Consider the following 17,138-nt stretch of genomic DNA (forward strand, 5'->3'; position numbering starts at 1 on the left):
CACCTTACCGCTATTCCCAGAGTAGAGATAAGCCCTCTCATACTCCCCACATGGCTTCCCCACTGCCCGAAATGTCTCTTCTCAATTCTTGACTTCAGGAACTCATACTCATCCTTCAAGACATAATGCAAGAGTTCCCATTCCCACAATGCCTTTCCCGGCTCAGCTGGGTAGGCTTCTTCCCCTCACTCTTGTCTCTTCCCACTGCTCTTGGTTCGTCAGAGCACTTGCCGTGAGGAACCGCCCTTCATCTATTTATCTGACAGCCTCATTCCACTAGACTGGGAGCACCTCAGTGATCATATCTGCCATTGCCTGAGAACTTGCTATGTGCCAGGCACCAGGCTGGTGCATTACCCTGGACTCCATCCTCCCAACCCCCTGTGGAGTGAGTGCCGGTTTCATCCCCATTTTGCAGATAGGAAAACTGAGCCTTGGAGATGTTGGACAGCTTGTCCAAGTCTAAACCCTGTCTGCCTGGCATGAATGGTTTCCTTGAAGGCAGGAGTCACATCTTACTCCTCTTTTTCCAGCACTGCATTTGGCCATGGCAGGTGCCTCCCGAAAAGGATACAAAGCTTCAGTTATACAAGATAAATAAGTTCTGAAGATCTGCCATACCACACTGGGCCCATAGTTTATAATACAGTTTGTACACTTAAAAATTTGTCAAGAGAGTAAACCCCTTGGTTCTTACCACAGTAAGTGTTAAAAAGTCTCAAGAGAAAGGAAAGAGGGTGGGAGGAGGGGCTGCAAGTAGCAGAGGTCGTTTGGCAACAGGCATGTGTGAGTCCTGGTCACCAAATAGCAAGCCATCGTGAGCCACACCGGCCCATCAGCCTCACAGCACAGCCTCCCCTTCTGCTGCTTTTCAGAATGGGGATTCCCCGGAGCTGAGGCATCTGAGCCCAGTGGGCAGGGCGACTGAGAACTCAAGACATAGTCCCCCTACTATTCACCCGAGGGTGGAGGCAAGGAGGGAGAAGAGTACTAACGTCAGAAGCCCCATTGTATTTCCTGGTTTGTCTGCAAAAGAAGAGCACAGCATCCCACGGGCAAACATCTCCCCCCAGTGCTAAGCATTAGGAGCATCATCAACAAACATGCCCTAAATGGAGCCCATGCAGTAATTCTCTCCAGTCTGGGAAGTGCTGGACCCTGAGGCTAAAGTCCTGAGAACCCACACTGAGCTCAAGTCTGAACCCTCTGAGCTGGAGTCTGAACCTTCAGATAAAGAGGCAAATGGATGTTCTCTTACAAGGATCAGCAGATCGGAGGCTCTGGCTCCATAGCCTGTAGGGCAGAAAGAGCGTCCCTCTGGTTTTCCACAAACAGGTGTGCATGGGACTGACAGGTCAGATACTGATGTCTCATGGTCCACATCTACACTTGCTGGAGTCCCTGACCCCTCTCCCCAGAGAAAGAGAAGTAGGGGACACAGTACTTACCTGTGCTATGTCCCCTTTCCTCTACTGACTGCTTGATCCAGTCTCTGGCTTTGTCAATATGAAATAACTTCAGGTCCTCTTCGTCCAAGGCAATGTCTCCCCAAAAGACAGCTGGGAAGAAAAAAAAACATAAATGGGTCCATTTAAGCTGGAGATCAAGAAAAAAATGGATTTATGAATGTTTCAGAGGACATTGGATGTTGAATGGAAAACTCTAGAAATGAAAGTCTATCCAATCAAATTTCTCCCTGAACCCAACACATAGGGCTGGCAGAGACAGAGGAATGACATGTAATAATTCTGTGTATTAAAGTCCTAGGACTAGGGTCAACCACCTTGAAGATCAAAGGCCTAGGTCTGTAAAGTATTTTTTTAATGTTTATTTCTTTATTTTGAGAGAGAGAGAGAGAGAGAGTGAACAGGGGAAGGGCAGAGAGAGAGAGAGAGAGAGAGAGAGAAAATCTCAAGCAGGCTCCGCGCTGTTAATGTGAGCCTGACATGGGGCTTGATCTCATGAACCATGAGATCATGACCTGAGCAGAAATCGAGAGTCAGACCCTTAACCAACTGAGCCACGCAGGCACCCTCTAGAAATGACAGTCCATCCAATCAGATCTTTCCGTGAACCTAACACATGGGGCTGGTAGAGACAGAGGAATAACATATAATAATTCTGTGTATCAAAGCCACAGGGCCAGGGCCAACCACCATGAAGATCAAAGGCCTAGGTCTATAAGGTATTTTGAAAGGACACCCTGTCTTACTCTAGCTGTGAGCAGCTCTGGGCAAAACTACCACATAGAGGCAGCTGTTTCTTTCTTTGCCAGAGTCTCCAGGATATTTAAAAAAAAAAAAAAAAAAAAAAAAAAGCATAATGTGGTAAATGATACTACTGTTCACAATATTTGCTGCCTTTCCCTGGGGAAGATTATCTGTCTCTGTCCCATTAATGTTAGGACTGGCCACTTCACCTGCTATGACTAATTAAATGTGAGAGGAAGCTTTAAGAGTTAGTGCATGATTCACATGTCCTCTTTCCCTTTTACCAAAAGACAAGCAACATTCCAGAATGCGGTGACTCTATCACCCTGGGTTCTAGAGTAAATATGATGTGGAGCAGAGATATGGCTGATCAGGATGGATACGTGGCATGAATAAGGAGGATAAAAACTGCTATTTTTATAAGTCTCTGAGATTTGGGGCTATTTGTTACCAGAGCACAATATCTTCATCCTGACTAATACAGAAATTGCTATCAGAAGTAGTGTTCTACTGTAACAAAAATAAATTGTGTTTGGGCACAAGGCAGTGGATGTCAAGGAAACAGTTAATTAAGGCTGGAAGGAGGTGATGTATGTTACGCAGTGATAAGGTACCTGGTAAAAATATTGCCTGCATTAACTTGGAAGGCAGATGATAAGCTGAATGAACTATGGCTTTGAGTGGAGAGATGGAGAGTCAGAATGTTAATAGCATGCTTTTGTTGCTATTAGCTGCATTTCATAAGAAAGAAAAGAGTTTTATAGAGAATTAGGCAATTTACAGTGGAATGAAAAGGAATAGGGAGAGTGCAGAAATTGAGGAAGACCCAACCTATTCTCATTACTAATCAATGAAAGGAAAACTGAGAAGGTCTTTGAGTAACAAAGGCTAATTCAAACTCAGCTTTGTGGTGTAGAGAAATGGGAACCCTCATCCATTGCTAGGTGGAATATAAGATAGTATACTACCTGTAGAAAAATCATTTGGCAATTTCCTAAAAACTTAAACATAATCTTATCAAAAGACCCAGAAATTCTACTCCTAGGGAAACTTCCCAAGAGAAATGAAAACATATGTCCACACAAAGACATAAATTCAAATGTTTATAGCAACCTTATTCATCAATGGCTCCAGACTTGAAAACAACATAAATGTCTATTGCCTGTGGAGCACATCAACAAAAAGTGATATACATATAAAATGGAAAACTATTCAGCAATTAAAAAGAACTATTGACACATGCTACAACATGTATGAATTTCAAAAACATCTAGCTAAGTGAAAAAAGCTAGATGCAAAAGATGATTCCATTTATCCTGAATGTCTAGAATAGGCTAATTTATAGAGTCAGAAAAGTGATCGCTAAGGTTGGGGTCAGGATGGGGACTTGACTATAAATGGGTATGAGGGAACTTTTCCAGGTGGTGGAAATGTTCCATAATTTAATGGTGGTGATGGTTGCACAACTATGAACTTACTAAAATCATTGAATTGTACACTTACAATGGGTAATTGTACAGTATGTAAATATACCTCAAGAAATTTGTGTGAGACAAAAAAAGAACTCAACTCTATAGCGAGGGCCAGTCAAGATGGTGCCCAGTACATTCTTTCAGTGTGAGAAGCATGGTTCGGTACAGGAGACCAAAAGTGTGGTTCCCTCACAGAGGCCTCATAAGTGCAAGGTGCCAGCCATTACGCCGGACAGAGAGGCATGTCTAGGAAATGACTGTGTGTGGCTATGGCATGTGGAGCTGAATGAAATAGGAAGACAACTCACATTTCAGAAAAGTATTGTGTGCAAAACGCCCACTAGTATGGCCTGCAAAAGACCTCAACTGTTTGAGATTTAAAATGACCCCTAGTGATCCTTGGGCCCCCAACCTTCTATGGGGAAGGAAGAAGGCTGAAAAAGATGTCCTCTTCAGATAGTGCAATAAGAATAATGAAACAGAAAAGACAGGCCTCCCTGAGTGGGGCCATAGAAGGTCATGGAGGAGAATGACTGGAGAACTACTCTCAGGAGGTGGGATCAAGGCCCTCCCCTGGGGAGCACACATGGGGAAGACACCTCTTTTCCTGCCACTGCATCCTATTCCATTTCAGGAACCAGAGAAGAGCAAGGCACGAAGATGTCAGTTTCAAAAACAGCAATAGTTCAGGGAACAGCAAAGAGTGCTGTGATTGATTAGTGATGTCTGCCATGGCGAGTGTGGGAGTAGCAACCATCAGGGATATATTGGCCCTTCCTGCTTTCATCTTTAGGAAGATCTTTAGGAAGAGAATCATCTTTCATCTTTCATCTTTAGGAAGAGAATCAGGGTAATACTGTTGCAGAAAATAAACCAGAAGTTTGGGTAAAAGCAACTGCTCTTCCTAGAAATTTAGAAGAATAAGTTGAAAAGTGTTCCCAAATAAAATAAGATACTGTAACAACACATAAGGTCAACAATACCACTGGATCAACAATGGATCAACAATACCACTATACAGCTGTGCAATAGAACTTTCTGCAATGGTGGAAAAGTTCTATATCTGAGCTTTTCAATAACCACATGTGGTTACTGGGCACTTGAAATGTGGCTAATGTAATTGAGGAACGGAGTTTTACATTTTATTTTATTTTAATTAATTTAAATTTAAATTGCTACATGTGGCTAATGGCTATCTTACGAATATAAATAATATAAAATAAAATTTTATATAATGATATAAATAAAATAATAAATTATATTTAAAATAGCAAAGAGCACCACATTTCTAGAAATAACCTTGATACAAAAGTGTGATACTATGTCAAGAATGTAAAATTCTACTAAAAGCTATAAAAAGTGACTGACATGAAAAGAAAGACATGCTATGTTGATTTTTTTCAAATTAATGTGTAGGTTTATTATGCTTCAATCAAAATCTCAATGTTTTTCTTATTATGATAAGGTGGTATTAAAGTTCATCTGCATAATTAGGTGATAACAGTCAAGAAAGAGCACTAAGGGAAGACGGGCCTCATCAGACATCAAAATATGTTTTAAAGCTACAACAACCCTGCAACATGGAATAGTCCAGAAGTGATCTCTAGTCTATATAAGAAAATTCATATATAAGGAAATCTCACAAATTTGTGGAAAGAGGGGGACTAAACTATGAATTATGTATAGACAAATGGGTTAGCTATTTGAGGACCTTACACTATACACCAAAATAGATTCCAAATAAATAAAAAAAATATCGGGGCGCCTGGGTGGCTCAGTCGGTTAAGCGCCCAACTTCAGCCCATAACATGATCCTGCAGTTTGTGAGTTCGAGGCCCGTGTCGGGCTCTGTGCTGACAGCTCAGAGCCTGGAGCCTGCTTCGGACTCTGTGTCTTCCTCTCTCTCTGTCCCTCTCCTGCTCATGCTCTGTCTCTCTCTCTCTCAAAAATAAACATTAAAAATTTTTTTTAATATGAAAATTTAAGAATTAAGTCAACAAGTTGGCTGAACAATAGTTAGAAGCAAATGAGCTAAGTCTATGCATTCAAAACACACAGCTTTTGAATTCTTACCAAAAGGCAAAACATGGCCCATGGCCATCTCCTAAGAGAAACTCTCTGAGGATTCCTACCATCTGGGGAAAGTTTCCCTCACCAACTCTGGCTACTCTTAAGTGTAATCTGCAGACAAGCAGCAGCATTGTTGTCTTGGAGCTCGACAGAAATACGAGATCACAGAGTCCACACCAGACCTGCTGAATCAGAAGCTGCATGTGAACAAGATTCCCATGAACGTGTGCACACTAAAGTCTGAGAAGCACTGACCCAAGGCACCAGAGGTTGCTTCACTCAACCATGTCCCTGGGGGCACAGGCCCCCCTGCACCTCTCTTAGGCTTGTCCTGGCTATAATGAAGAGGTCAAGCAGGGTAATCTTTCACAGAAATGTTGAACTTGAATGGAGAGGCCAGAGGAAACATCTAAAATGCCCATCGGTGGAAATACCATCTGCTCCAGTCCTGGCTGAGCCCACTGGAACTCCAACCTGCAATTTAGGGAGTTGTCACAAGGTGGTGGTGTTTTGTTACGAAGCTCTGGCCAGTAACTATGTCAGGAATAGATCCTGAAATACAATAGGAAAAATGCTTTCCAGAAATCAAAAATAGAAATCTTTAAAGTGGTCAGATACAATTTTAAAGTTTTTATATAAGAAACTTGCAAATACAAAAGACTACTTTCGAAGAAATACTTTCTAATGATCAGTGAGTGATGTGCTGATAATTAACAATTGGCTAAGGGGAGGCGAGAGCCCTGATTTGGCGCGTTTGCTGATTTCCCTGGTGTAAACACTCCCACCCTGGCTGATTTCAGAGTTACAGAACGTGGAATTGGGAAAAGGAGCATACAATGGGTTCTCACGAGCTTACAGGTGAGAGCCAGCTCCAGCACACTACTGTGATGAGTATCTGTAAAGTTATATTATGTTCCCCATCTGATCCCATGTGTATACCTGACCCTCAAGGCTGCAAAAGATGACCATGAGCCAGCCTTGCCTTGCAGGAAAAGGCTCCCATTGAGGAGTCTCACAGCATCCTGTCCTGCCTGCCTTTTCCCATCTACAACAGAAGCATTTAGCACTCTGTCTCAGGTACCGGGCCAAATGCATTCTACACATCAACCTCAAATAAAGGCCCAGAGAGGAGTTAGGATTCGGTCAAGGCCATGCAAGCAGGAAGAGGCTTCAGAGATGTTTTAAGTTAACTGAGGCCTCCCTGATTCCCAAGTCAGAACTCTCGCCAACAAAGCCAAGTCTTCCCAAAGTTTTACCTTTTTTAAAAATTTTTTAAATATTTTTATTTATTTTTGGGAGAGAGGGATAGAGCATGAGCAGGGGAGGGGCAGAGAGAGAGGGAGACAGAATCCAAAGCAAGCTCCAGTCTCGGAACAGTCTCTGTCAGCACAGAGTCCGACACGGGGCTTAAACCTTCAAACTGTGAGATCATGACCTGAGCCGAAGTCGGGGGCTCCACTGACTGAGCCACCCAGGTGCCACCCAAAGTTTTAAATTCTAATAAGAAATGTTGCATTAAACAGCTTCCCTTACTGCAGGACTTCTCAGAGGCTTTACAATCCTAACAAATATCACGAGTCTCCAAGAGAAAGAGAATGCAGCCTTTCCCAATGTGGTTTGCCCTGGCATCTCTTTTCACTGAATCCTGTCCCAAGGAACACCTTTTGGAGACCGTTGCACCACTCAGCATTCCTCCAGGAATTATAGACTCTGAGGCCTAGGAGGGGCCCTACTGGTCGTTGGGTCCAACCCACCAACTGATGCCTGAATGGCCTCTTCTCACACACTTCCAGTGACACAGAACTATGCCCTCCCAATGCATCCTCCTTTATCTTGGATCAGCCCTCTTTTTCTCCCAAATCTGATGTTTTAGTTCTTCTCCCAGGAGCAAGGCACTGAAGAGAAAGGGATTGATCATTCTTGAGCACCAGCCAGATGCCAAGCTCCTTTGCTCCTCTAACCCTGCCAATGGCAACTCCACGCAATACACAGCATCATTTTTCAGATGAGAAAAGCAGGCTCAGGAGGTAAGGCGATCTGCCCTGGGCCACCTCTCAAGTCCACTCTCAACTGCCATCCATCTTTGCCTCGCAATGATCCATGCTGCTCAGGGAAGGAGGCCTACAGAGGAGTGACTAATGTAGTCGTGGGGGTGCAATCAGGAGAAGCCTCACAGAGGGGGTGACACTGGAGGAGCAGAAGGCTGTTGAGTGGGCAACGAGAGGAAAGGGCATGTGACCGACGGAGCAGTGTAAGCAAAGGCACTGTGGTGAGAAGCAGCAAGGTGCTGTCAGGACAGGGGCAGAAGGGGCCCCATGTGGGGGGGCCCAGTTGACGCAGGGGACCCATGTGTGTGGACCGCCAAGGACAGCAAGAACAAGGTAGAACGTGAGACCACAGGAACCAAGGGAAGGCTCGGACTCCAGGAGCAGAGCTCGGGGCGGTTAGAACACCCATGGTGTGGGAGGCCACAAGGAGTCCCTCAGTTTGGTACAGCCCCTCACAGTCCCCTGCACCTGTTGTCCCCACCACTCAACCCAGCCCACAGCTCAGTGCCTGCAGAGCATTTGCATAAATGAACGAGTGAAGGCATGCTCCTCTTTGAAGTCACAGGGGACAGCAGGGCAAGAACCGGTCAGCCCCATGTTATGGGGGAAGTAAGACCTAGGGGAGTTAATGACCAGCCCACGTTTACAGCCTATGAGAAGTGGGTGGGGCTTGAAATCAGACCTTTTGGCTCTAAACTTGGAGCTCAGTTCACTGCCTGGCACAGGACCCAGTTTCTCAAATTGGGACTCCAGGTGGGGGCTGATCTCATGGTCAGCTCTGTTCCCAGAGGAGCTACTCGCAAGGGTGCTTGGAGGGGTCAGAGTGCAGGAGGGGACGGCCAGGGGGTCCCGAACACCCTTTCCTACCCCAGATTCTGAAAGTCTGGTTGGGGGATCCTGGTGGTGGTAAGTGGCCCTTGGTTTGGGGGTCGCAGAGCTGGGAAGCCCGTGAGCCAGGCAGAAGCCCAGCCAGTCAGAGGGAGACCGCTTTGACTCTGCTGTCACCCTCTGTCACCAACCACACTCTCCCCAGGACTCTGTTTCCTGGCACCCAGAGAGTAGGAGGACAGGCGGGGGGGGGGGGAGGGGCTGACATTGCTTGAGGATACCCCCAACTATTTCCCAGTCTATCCTGGCAATAGGCCCCACCCTGGGTCTCACTCCAAAACCCACGGAGACCTTGATCTCTCCCATGAGAATGACCTCCAACAGGTACTTACCTCCACTTCTCTTCCCTCCCCTCCCCCAACCAGGCTATGGCCTCACCTTCACATCTACACTTTCAACTTGGGCCTGTGCTGAGAGGTGGTTTATATTTCAATCAGCTTCCCTCGTATGGACCTCATCACAAATGTTCCACAGTAAAGCTGCATCTCAGGACACGACAGCCCAGATTAAAGCACTATGGAGCCACAGGCTTCAGCTGTATTGAGGAAGAGGGAGCGTGGATGCTGTGTGTGACATTGGACAGACAACTTTCCCCTCTGGTGGCATTTTCTTCACCCATACAAGGAGACAGCTGAACCGGCTCAGTGCTTCCCAAGTCATGGTCCACAAACCACTTGGGTTCCAAATGTCTAAGGAGTGTCTTGCCGTGATGATCCCCAAGCTCCAACCCAGACCTGATGAAATCAGAAACTCCAGAGACAGAACCCAGGAATGTGCATTTTAAATTCATGCCCCGCCCACACACAGGTGACTCATGCTCACTGAAGTCTGGAGACCAGTAGAGTCTGCGGCCTCTGAGGTCCTCCAGCTCTAATGTTTGATTTCCCTACAATTTCTGTTTGAGAAATAGAGGGTATCTACCCACCCAGGGCCTGCCCTTTGTCATCCCAATGACAAGCCACGAAGGAAGGATCTCGCTAGTGCTCCCTAAGGGTCGCCTAGAGAGAAGCCGAGATTTTCAGAGGAACTAAATACGACGCATTCTATAACCATCGGAATTCCTCCCGGGAAACAAGGCCAGAGGCGGAAGAACAGTTACAGGGAAATCCTACCCAGAGACACATTTAGTTCACTCCAAGTTTCCAGCAGAGGGATTGAACAGGTTTAAAGCAGTTTTCTGTGAATCTTTGTCAAGGGAGTGTATGTACAAACAAACAGGGAGGGGTATTTTTTTTTTTTTTTTTAGTAAAAAGTTAATCGGCTTAAAGTGTGCAACTAAATAAGCAAAGCTTACATTAAAGTGACCCACAGAGAAAGGACCCCATGGAAAGAAAGTTCTAGGAAATACAATATGGCCTCTATGTTCTTTTGTAGTTTCACACTATAAATATTCATGGGGCGGTGTTAATGGGGTCCACAGCTCTATGCAACCACAATAGTTTTTTTGTTTATTCTCAGGACCATGAACTTTGAAACCATGAACCTAAATTTCAGGACTCTGCATTCAGGCGCGTTTGCAGAGCACGAGGGGAGAGGTTCGGGCTCTCGGAGGACAGAGGAGAGGAAGCAGGGCGAGATGAGAATCACGCCTCCTGGATCTTTTGGTTGAGATTAAAGAGTAAGGTCTGTTTAGTATGGGAGGCCTCCTGTCTCAGGGTCTCCAGCTGCTCCAGCCTGGGGAAATGGCCCTCGCAAGGGACAGATAGCTTAGTTACTCAACATATGGCAGAAAGGAGTGGGGAGCTGGAAATATTTTAATTGGATCAGATTTGTGGCAAGTTTCACATTCTTTATAAACTAGTCTGAATCATGGAATTCCTAAGCTGGACAGAGTTTAAAAGTCATCTAAGCAATGTCCTTCTTTTCCTGGTGAGGAAACTGAGGTCCAGGAAGGTTAAATGATGTGCTCGAAATAGGTGCTCTTTCCCTACACCAGGGATGTCAAATATGAGACAGGCACGTGTTCCCCTCTACCCACGGCGATATCCCTAATCACGGTCCTCCTGTCTATCAAACATGGACACTGCCTCCAAGTCCATCCCAACACAGTGCTGCAGAGGGCCAGCACAAATTCATAGAAATGGCACATGAGCTGGGGCCTATGTGCCATGACACCCTACACCATGCTGCCAACGTTCATAACCTATTATTCATTTGCTCTAGCTAAGGGTTTCCTACTCAAAGCCACTTACGGTCTGAACTCAGCAGTCTGAGAGTGCACACCAGAAACACAGCAAGGCCTTAGAATCCAGAGGACTCCACGTCAAAGATCAGTCAGGACCGAGGAGAGCACCACATACAGCCGGCTATGACAGAGCAACTGGGCTCTGAAAGCTGCTGATTCCAACTCAAGGGAGTTCTGCCTTGGTTGACACCATCCTATTTTACAGATGAGCCAAGGGAGTCCTCCCAGTGCCTGGGCTGGTGGCCGCCTTGCTCAAGGCAGATACGGCCTCCCGCCTCACCTCTTCATCTACATCACAATATGGCTGTATCAGTGCATATCAGAGCCACGCCACATCTTGGCTTTCCAAGCAGGACTCACTTGGCTTAAGAAATACCCATGCAGCTATTTCCCAGAAAGAAAGGATTACCCACTAGATTGGCAAGAGCAGGCAGGTAGGCCATACTTGCAAGGTTATCTAAGTCTTTATAGCTCAAAATAGGTCTCATCTTACGTACCATGCCCACTCAGTTGGTGATGTTTCTTTGAGCGCTGTGAGGTGACTTCTTGGACCCATGGAAAAGAGCTCCATGATCCATTAGCCATGTCTGCCTTTGGCGTGGGGGAGGAGTGGCATCATAGTGCCACACATTGGCCATTTACATATGTATTTTTAAAGATACTAAAAGTATTCCCGTCCTTGTGAAAGAATATCTGCAGCAAGGCCTGAGCTGTGATTAAAGTTATTCTTTCTGTACTTCCTCTCCACCCTCTCTGCCCTGCTCTGTGCCCGGGAAGGCTGATCCTATGGATTGCATCCGCCACGACCCCTGTTCTCTGGCTTCTTGTGGTACTCAAGCAGGAGGAAGCCTGGCAGATGAGATGGAAGGGGAGCGAGAGACACAGGCCTTTCTTCCCATCTTTCTCCCTCCTTTGGTGCTGTCTCTCATAGCAGGTGCATCCCTCGGCCACTTCCCCTCCTGCTCGGTTCCAGCTCCAACAGCACTGCTCCTTCCCTGTCCGTTCAGCCACAGGGGTGGCTTACTCGCCTCTGGGTGCTTCATGCTTTTCTTTGTTCCTTAACCCTGCCTCCGTAAGTAGTCTCTTCATGAAGGTCTCTTCACTCGAAACATCTAGGGTAAGGTCTGTTTCCTGCTGGGACCCTGCCTCACATCACTGTGCTAAGAAAATCCTTCCGTTATGTTATTTCCATAGCTAAACAGGACGGTGGCATTCAGACTAGTAAGGTGATTGGCTACTTTGGCCTAAGAGAACACTTTTCACCGCTTAATTCCAGCAGAATATGACCCACTGCTGTCTCACACTTGCTATGTTCCCACAGCCTGAGCTCACAGGCCTCCACTCAGTATTGGAGAGAAGGGTGCAGTTTAGGTCCTTAAAGCCAGAGCTTCTCGGGCTATAATTTTGTATCTTATGTGCCTGATTCCGGGACCAGGCATATCTCATAAGCCCTAATATCTCCACTGTGGAATGATCTTGCATAGAGCCACAAGTTACCAGCACAATTATGCAGGACTCATTCTGAAGACAAAGGCCCCCTGGAGACCCCAAGTAGTGCAGAGATTGGAAAGAAAGATATGCTGGGCAGAGGGTAGAGAGACCTGGCACCCACCTCCAGGCCACAGCTGCCGGTAGCTGTCCGTGTGAACTTGGACAAGTTACTGCCCCTCCCAGGCCCTCAGGGTTCTCACAGGAAACATGAAAAATTTAGAATAAATAATCCCAATGGTTCCTTCCCGTTCTAACATTCTACCAGATTTTACTCTAAGAACTTACCTTGTGTATCTGGCTAATGTTCAATAATGAAAATGAACTTATCATCATTTTGACTAAATTTTCTTCATAAAGGTCTAGCAAGTTTAGTCTATCATGGCAGAAATTGCTTATTGTCCACCAATACCTTTTCTCACTTCTTCCATAATAATGGAACCTCTGATTTTCAGTTCCAGGCCTTCCAGAAGAAATATCCCCCAGACTCCATATAGCTATCTGTGGCCCCGTGACCAATAAGATAAAGCCGAAGTGGCAAATGGCATCTCCTGGGAAACTTTTTCTCCCACATCCTTTGTGCCTTTTTCTTTTCCGTGTCTTCCATGTCTAGACTGTGTATGTGATGGTTTGCGCTCTGGCTACCATCTTGGGCCAGGAGGACAGGGCCTCAACCTCGGGAGAATGGACGGGCAAGTTGTAAAAAGACTGCATCCTGGAGCATTTTCTGGAGCAGAGGCCATATTGGCCCTGCACTGCGGAACCTCCAGACTTTGATGCGACGAAGAAACTTCTAGCTTGTTTAACCAATGTTCCAGCTACCAATGTCTTGTTTCTCAGCTGTAAATCTACCCTTTCTTCTCATGCTTTGTGATACTGGAGTTGCACCCTGGAAACATTCCTCCTTTGCCAGCTGGCACGACAATCGGCTTTATCAGTAGAGGGCACTAGAGGGACAGAGCAAGAGGAAGGGATTTTTCTTCCTAGGCCAGTGGTCTCATCTTTCTTGTTCCTATGGAGTGGTTGCCAGCGGTGTTCAGGAGACTCACCCATGCCCACCCTTCAGAGTTTTGCCCAAACTCCAAAGGGCGATTCCTCACTCATCAGTCTTTTCTTGTGGCACCTCAGTGAATTTCTCCAACCTCCACTGGACCAGGGCCACGTTCTCTCCTATGAAATTACAAATTTTGTCTGGGTGGGTGGGTGGGGGTGCACTTTCTCTGAAGTTTACTCCTAGTAATTACTCCCCACGTCTGCTGGTTCTGTTTTCCTTAGAATTCTCCAGTAACCACTTCCCTTTTGCTAGTTCATAATCCTTTATATTAAATTTTTGAATTACTTCTCAAATTACTGGTATGATTTTAGTCTCCCAACTGGACCTTGATGGACACAGCCAATTAATGTTGGGTCCACTACTAGCAAATTCAAAAGCTTAGATGGTACAGCCATGCAATTATCACCACGGACAAAGGGAATGATAAGGTACAGAATAAACTTTCTGCTTTTTACAAATCTTCTCCCCTCAAATTATTTGTGACAAACATGACAGATAAAAGGTTGAAATTCCTAAAATTTAAGTTTCTACAAAATGTTAAAAAAACGACCATCCAATTAGCAAAATGAGCATGAATAAAAGAAAAAAAAAACTCAGAAGAGGAAAAAACACAGGAAATAAACACAGCATAAACAAGAAATGCACATAGCAAAAGAAATGCAAACGGCCAAAATCAATTGTTAAAGGTTCAACATCATTTGAAAAGGAAATATAATTAACAATATAAACACAAATTGGAGAAATGCAAATCATTTTCTTATCAAACCAGCAAAGATTTTTAAAGATTTTAAAACTGGAATACAGAAAGTTAACCTTAGTGGAAGTTCAAAGGAATTAAAAAAAAACCTTAAAGGGCAATTTGAATTTTTTTTTTAACGTTTATTTATTTTTGAGACAGAGAGAGACAGAGCATGAACGGGGGAGGGGCAGAGAGAGAGGGAGACACAGAATCAGAAGCAGGCTCCAGGCTCCGGGCCATCAGCCCAGAGCCCGACGCGGGGCTCAAACTCCCGGATCGTGAGATTGTGACCTCAGCCGAAGTCGGATGCCCAACCGACTGAGCCACCCAGGCTTAAAGGGCAATTTGAAAAGAAGAATCAGAAGCTCTAAAAGCATCTACAGTTTTGCCTCGGCAATTCTACATGTAGGGATTTTTTTTTTTTTCTAAAGAAATCATGTTAGGAGCGCCTGGGTGGCTCAGTCAGTTGAGCGCCCGACTTGTCTCAGGTCATGATCTCACGGTTTGTGGGTTTGAGCCTCGCATCGGGCTCTGTGCTGACAGCTTGGAGCCTGGAGCCCGCTTCAGATTCTGTGTCTCCCTCTTTCTCTGTCCCTCCCCCGCTCACACTCTGCCTCTCAAAAATGAATAAACGTTAAAAAACATTAAAAAAAAAAAAAAAAAGAAATCACGTTAAATGTACATAAAAATCTAGCAACAAGGATGACTCCAGCATCACTGTTTATAAAAACAGAAGAAAAGATTGGGGAAAATCTCTATGTCCAACAAAAGGGGATTGACGAAACAAATTATGATGCATCTATACAGTGATGTACAGAACAATTTAAATTGACATGTATTACAAAAGCAGCTTTATTATCATGGAAAGAAGTTCATGGTGCTAAGTGAAAATGAAATACCAGCAGGTTCAAAGCAGTATGTACAGCATTTAAAGAAAAAACATTATAAACATGCATGAGAATTTCTTTGGAAGAATATACAATAAAAGGTTAACAATTACTTCCAGGCCATGGAATTACCGGAAATTTTTACTCTTACTTGCTCTTTATATTTTCTAAATGTTCTCCAGTGGATGTGTATTAGCTGTGTAATTAAGAAAACTGTTTTACGTTAAAAAAAAAATCTCCGTTTCCTGCGCATCTCAAGGACACCCCAATGTTTACTGAGCATGCCTTGATGAACTCATTCATGTGTCAACTCTGATTTTGAGATGCAGCTCAGCTTGGGGCTTCTCCCACACACAGATCTATGATCTCCCTCCCATCTTCCCTTCCTTTTCATTCCTGAGGTCACAGCCCAAGTCCGGTCCTTATGCTCCTAGGCCTAGAGCTCCTGATTGTCCTCCTACTTCCTGCTTCTACAGACCCTAAGCATGTATGTCTTCACTGTAAGAGTGCTCTGCTCGAAAAACATCAATAGCTCCCCATTTTTTAAGGGACATGCTTCAAATGTCTCAGTTTGATATTCGCTGTTCCAAGCTTCTTTCAGTCTTATCTCTACTGCTCTGAAAAGCAAACCAGAATAATCACCCAGCTCCAGATACATCAAAAGCATTCCTGTTGCCTCACCAGGACTCAGGTTGTTCTACCTTATGTGCCCTCCCCTGCACCCACCTCCTTCAAATCCCATCTATCCTTCTAGGCTTACTAGGAGGAAGCCTTCCTTGATTTTTTTTTTTTTATGGTGATTGCTACCTTTTCCAAATCCCTATGGTATCTCACTTGCTCAGATTCTCATTTGGCAAATATTACTTGAGCACCCACCATGTGCCAGGCACTGCGCTGATGACCTGGAAATCAAAGGAGTCTAGTTTCTATGCCTTAGAGCTCATTGTCTCATATGGAGATAGGCAAGGAGCAAATAATCACACCAATGACTATACCCAGTAACAGATGGTAAAAGGTACCATGTAGGGAACCAAAGGTGATGAGAGATTTAAGAGATGAGATATGATCGAGATCAGGGCCTGGGAAGCCCTTGGAGGGTCAGGGATGGGGGGTATGATACGTAAGCTGAGGGTCGTAAGCAGATCTGACTTTGTAAACATGATCAAACATGAGTTTCAAAAAGATCACTCTGCCTACAATGTGGAAAAGAGACTGCAGGAAGGAAGCTGGGCAGCAGGGGCATAGGTTCAGGCACTGTCGCAACAGCCCAGCTGGAAGCCCACCTTAGACCAGAAGGTGGCAATGGAGATGGGAGGGACGTGTATCAGCAGGGCTTGGGTTGGACTGCATGAGAGAGGAGGGGAAAGACAGGCATCCAGGATGGTGCCAGAGCTTCTGGGTGAAGCACTTGGGTGGACTCTAGTACCACATGGTACCTGCCTCCAGGGGGCTCAGCCCCAGGGAGCAATGTGAGTCCAGGGTGAGAGGATGGGAAACCAGCACCAGCTCCATGGGGAGAACTGACCCAGGGACGTGAAAAGGTTTTAGGGCGGAAGGTAGCCTGCTCCTGTGGGAAACTGGCTCACACAGGACTCACATCAACTCAAGGCCAGTAACCCAGGTGGGAGGAAGGGGAGGAGGCTTGGTGCAAATTGCAGGATGAGCCGAGAGATAAGTGGCCCAGCTGGCGGAGCGGGCAAAGGCTCAGGTCTGAACGTCAACACTCAAGTGCTCGTGCAGGCGAGCTTGAGAATATTTATTGGTAATTGACAGAAGTGGTTAGAGGGTGGCGTGATCACAGATAGGTCTGTAACCAATCAGCAGGAAAGCTCGGTTCCTGTTGCTATGTTTGCATCCAGGCAGAACTGTATTATGAGCAGGCTAAGAGGATACCATGAGAAACCTGCTTATATGCATTTGGTTTATCTGTCATCCTCCCTCTGCTTCATGGATGAGAGCAAGCGAGCTGTGGAGCAATAAATTATCACTCGCCACATGCTATGGATCCCAAGAGAACTCTTTGCAGCCCTGAGAGGGAGAGATAAGCCTACACAGGCCACGGAGAGATTGTCACTTCTGGGGAAATTCTTAAATGGG

General features: G+C 45.5%; 1 protein-coding gene across 1 annotated transcript in view; it reads right to left on the reverse strand.

Moving 5' to 3' along the window:
• Positions 1-17,138, reverse strand: part of TLL2 (tolloid like 2) — a 121,498-nt gene that overhangs the window by 94,719 nt on the left and 9,641 nt on the right. Inside the window, exon 2 of the mRNA XM_019458966.2 lies at positions 1,449-1,559. Coding sequence (XP_019314511.2) covers positions 1,449-1,559 — 111 coding nt within the window. The remainder of the gene's footprint in view (positions 1-1,448; positions 1,560-17,138) is intronic.

Source organism: Panthera pardus, unplaced genomic scaffold, assembly GCF_024362965.1.
Source record: "Panthera pardus isolate Hobbes unplaced genomic scaffold, ASM2436296v1 HiC_scaffold_22, whole genome shotgun sequence".
NCBI classification, from domain to species: domain Eukaryota; kingdom Metazoa; phylum Chordata; class Mammalia; order Carnivora; family Felidae; genus Panthera; species Panthera pardus.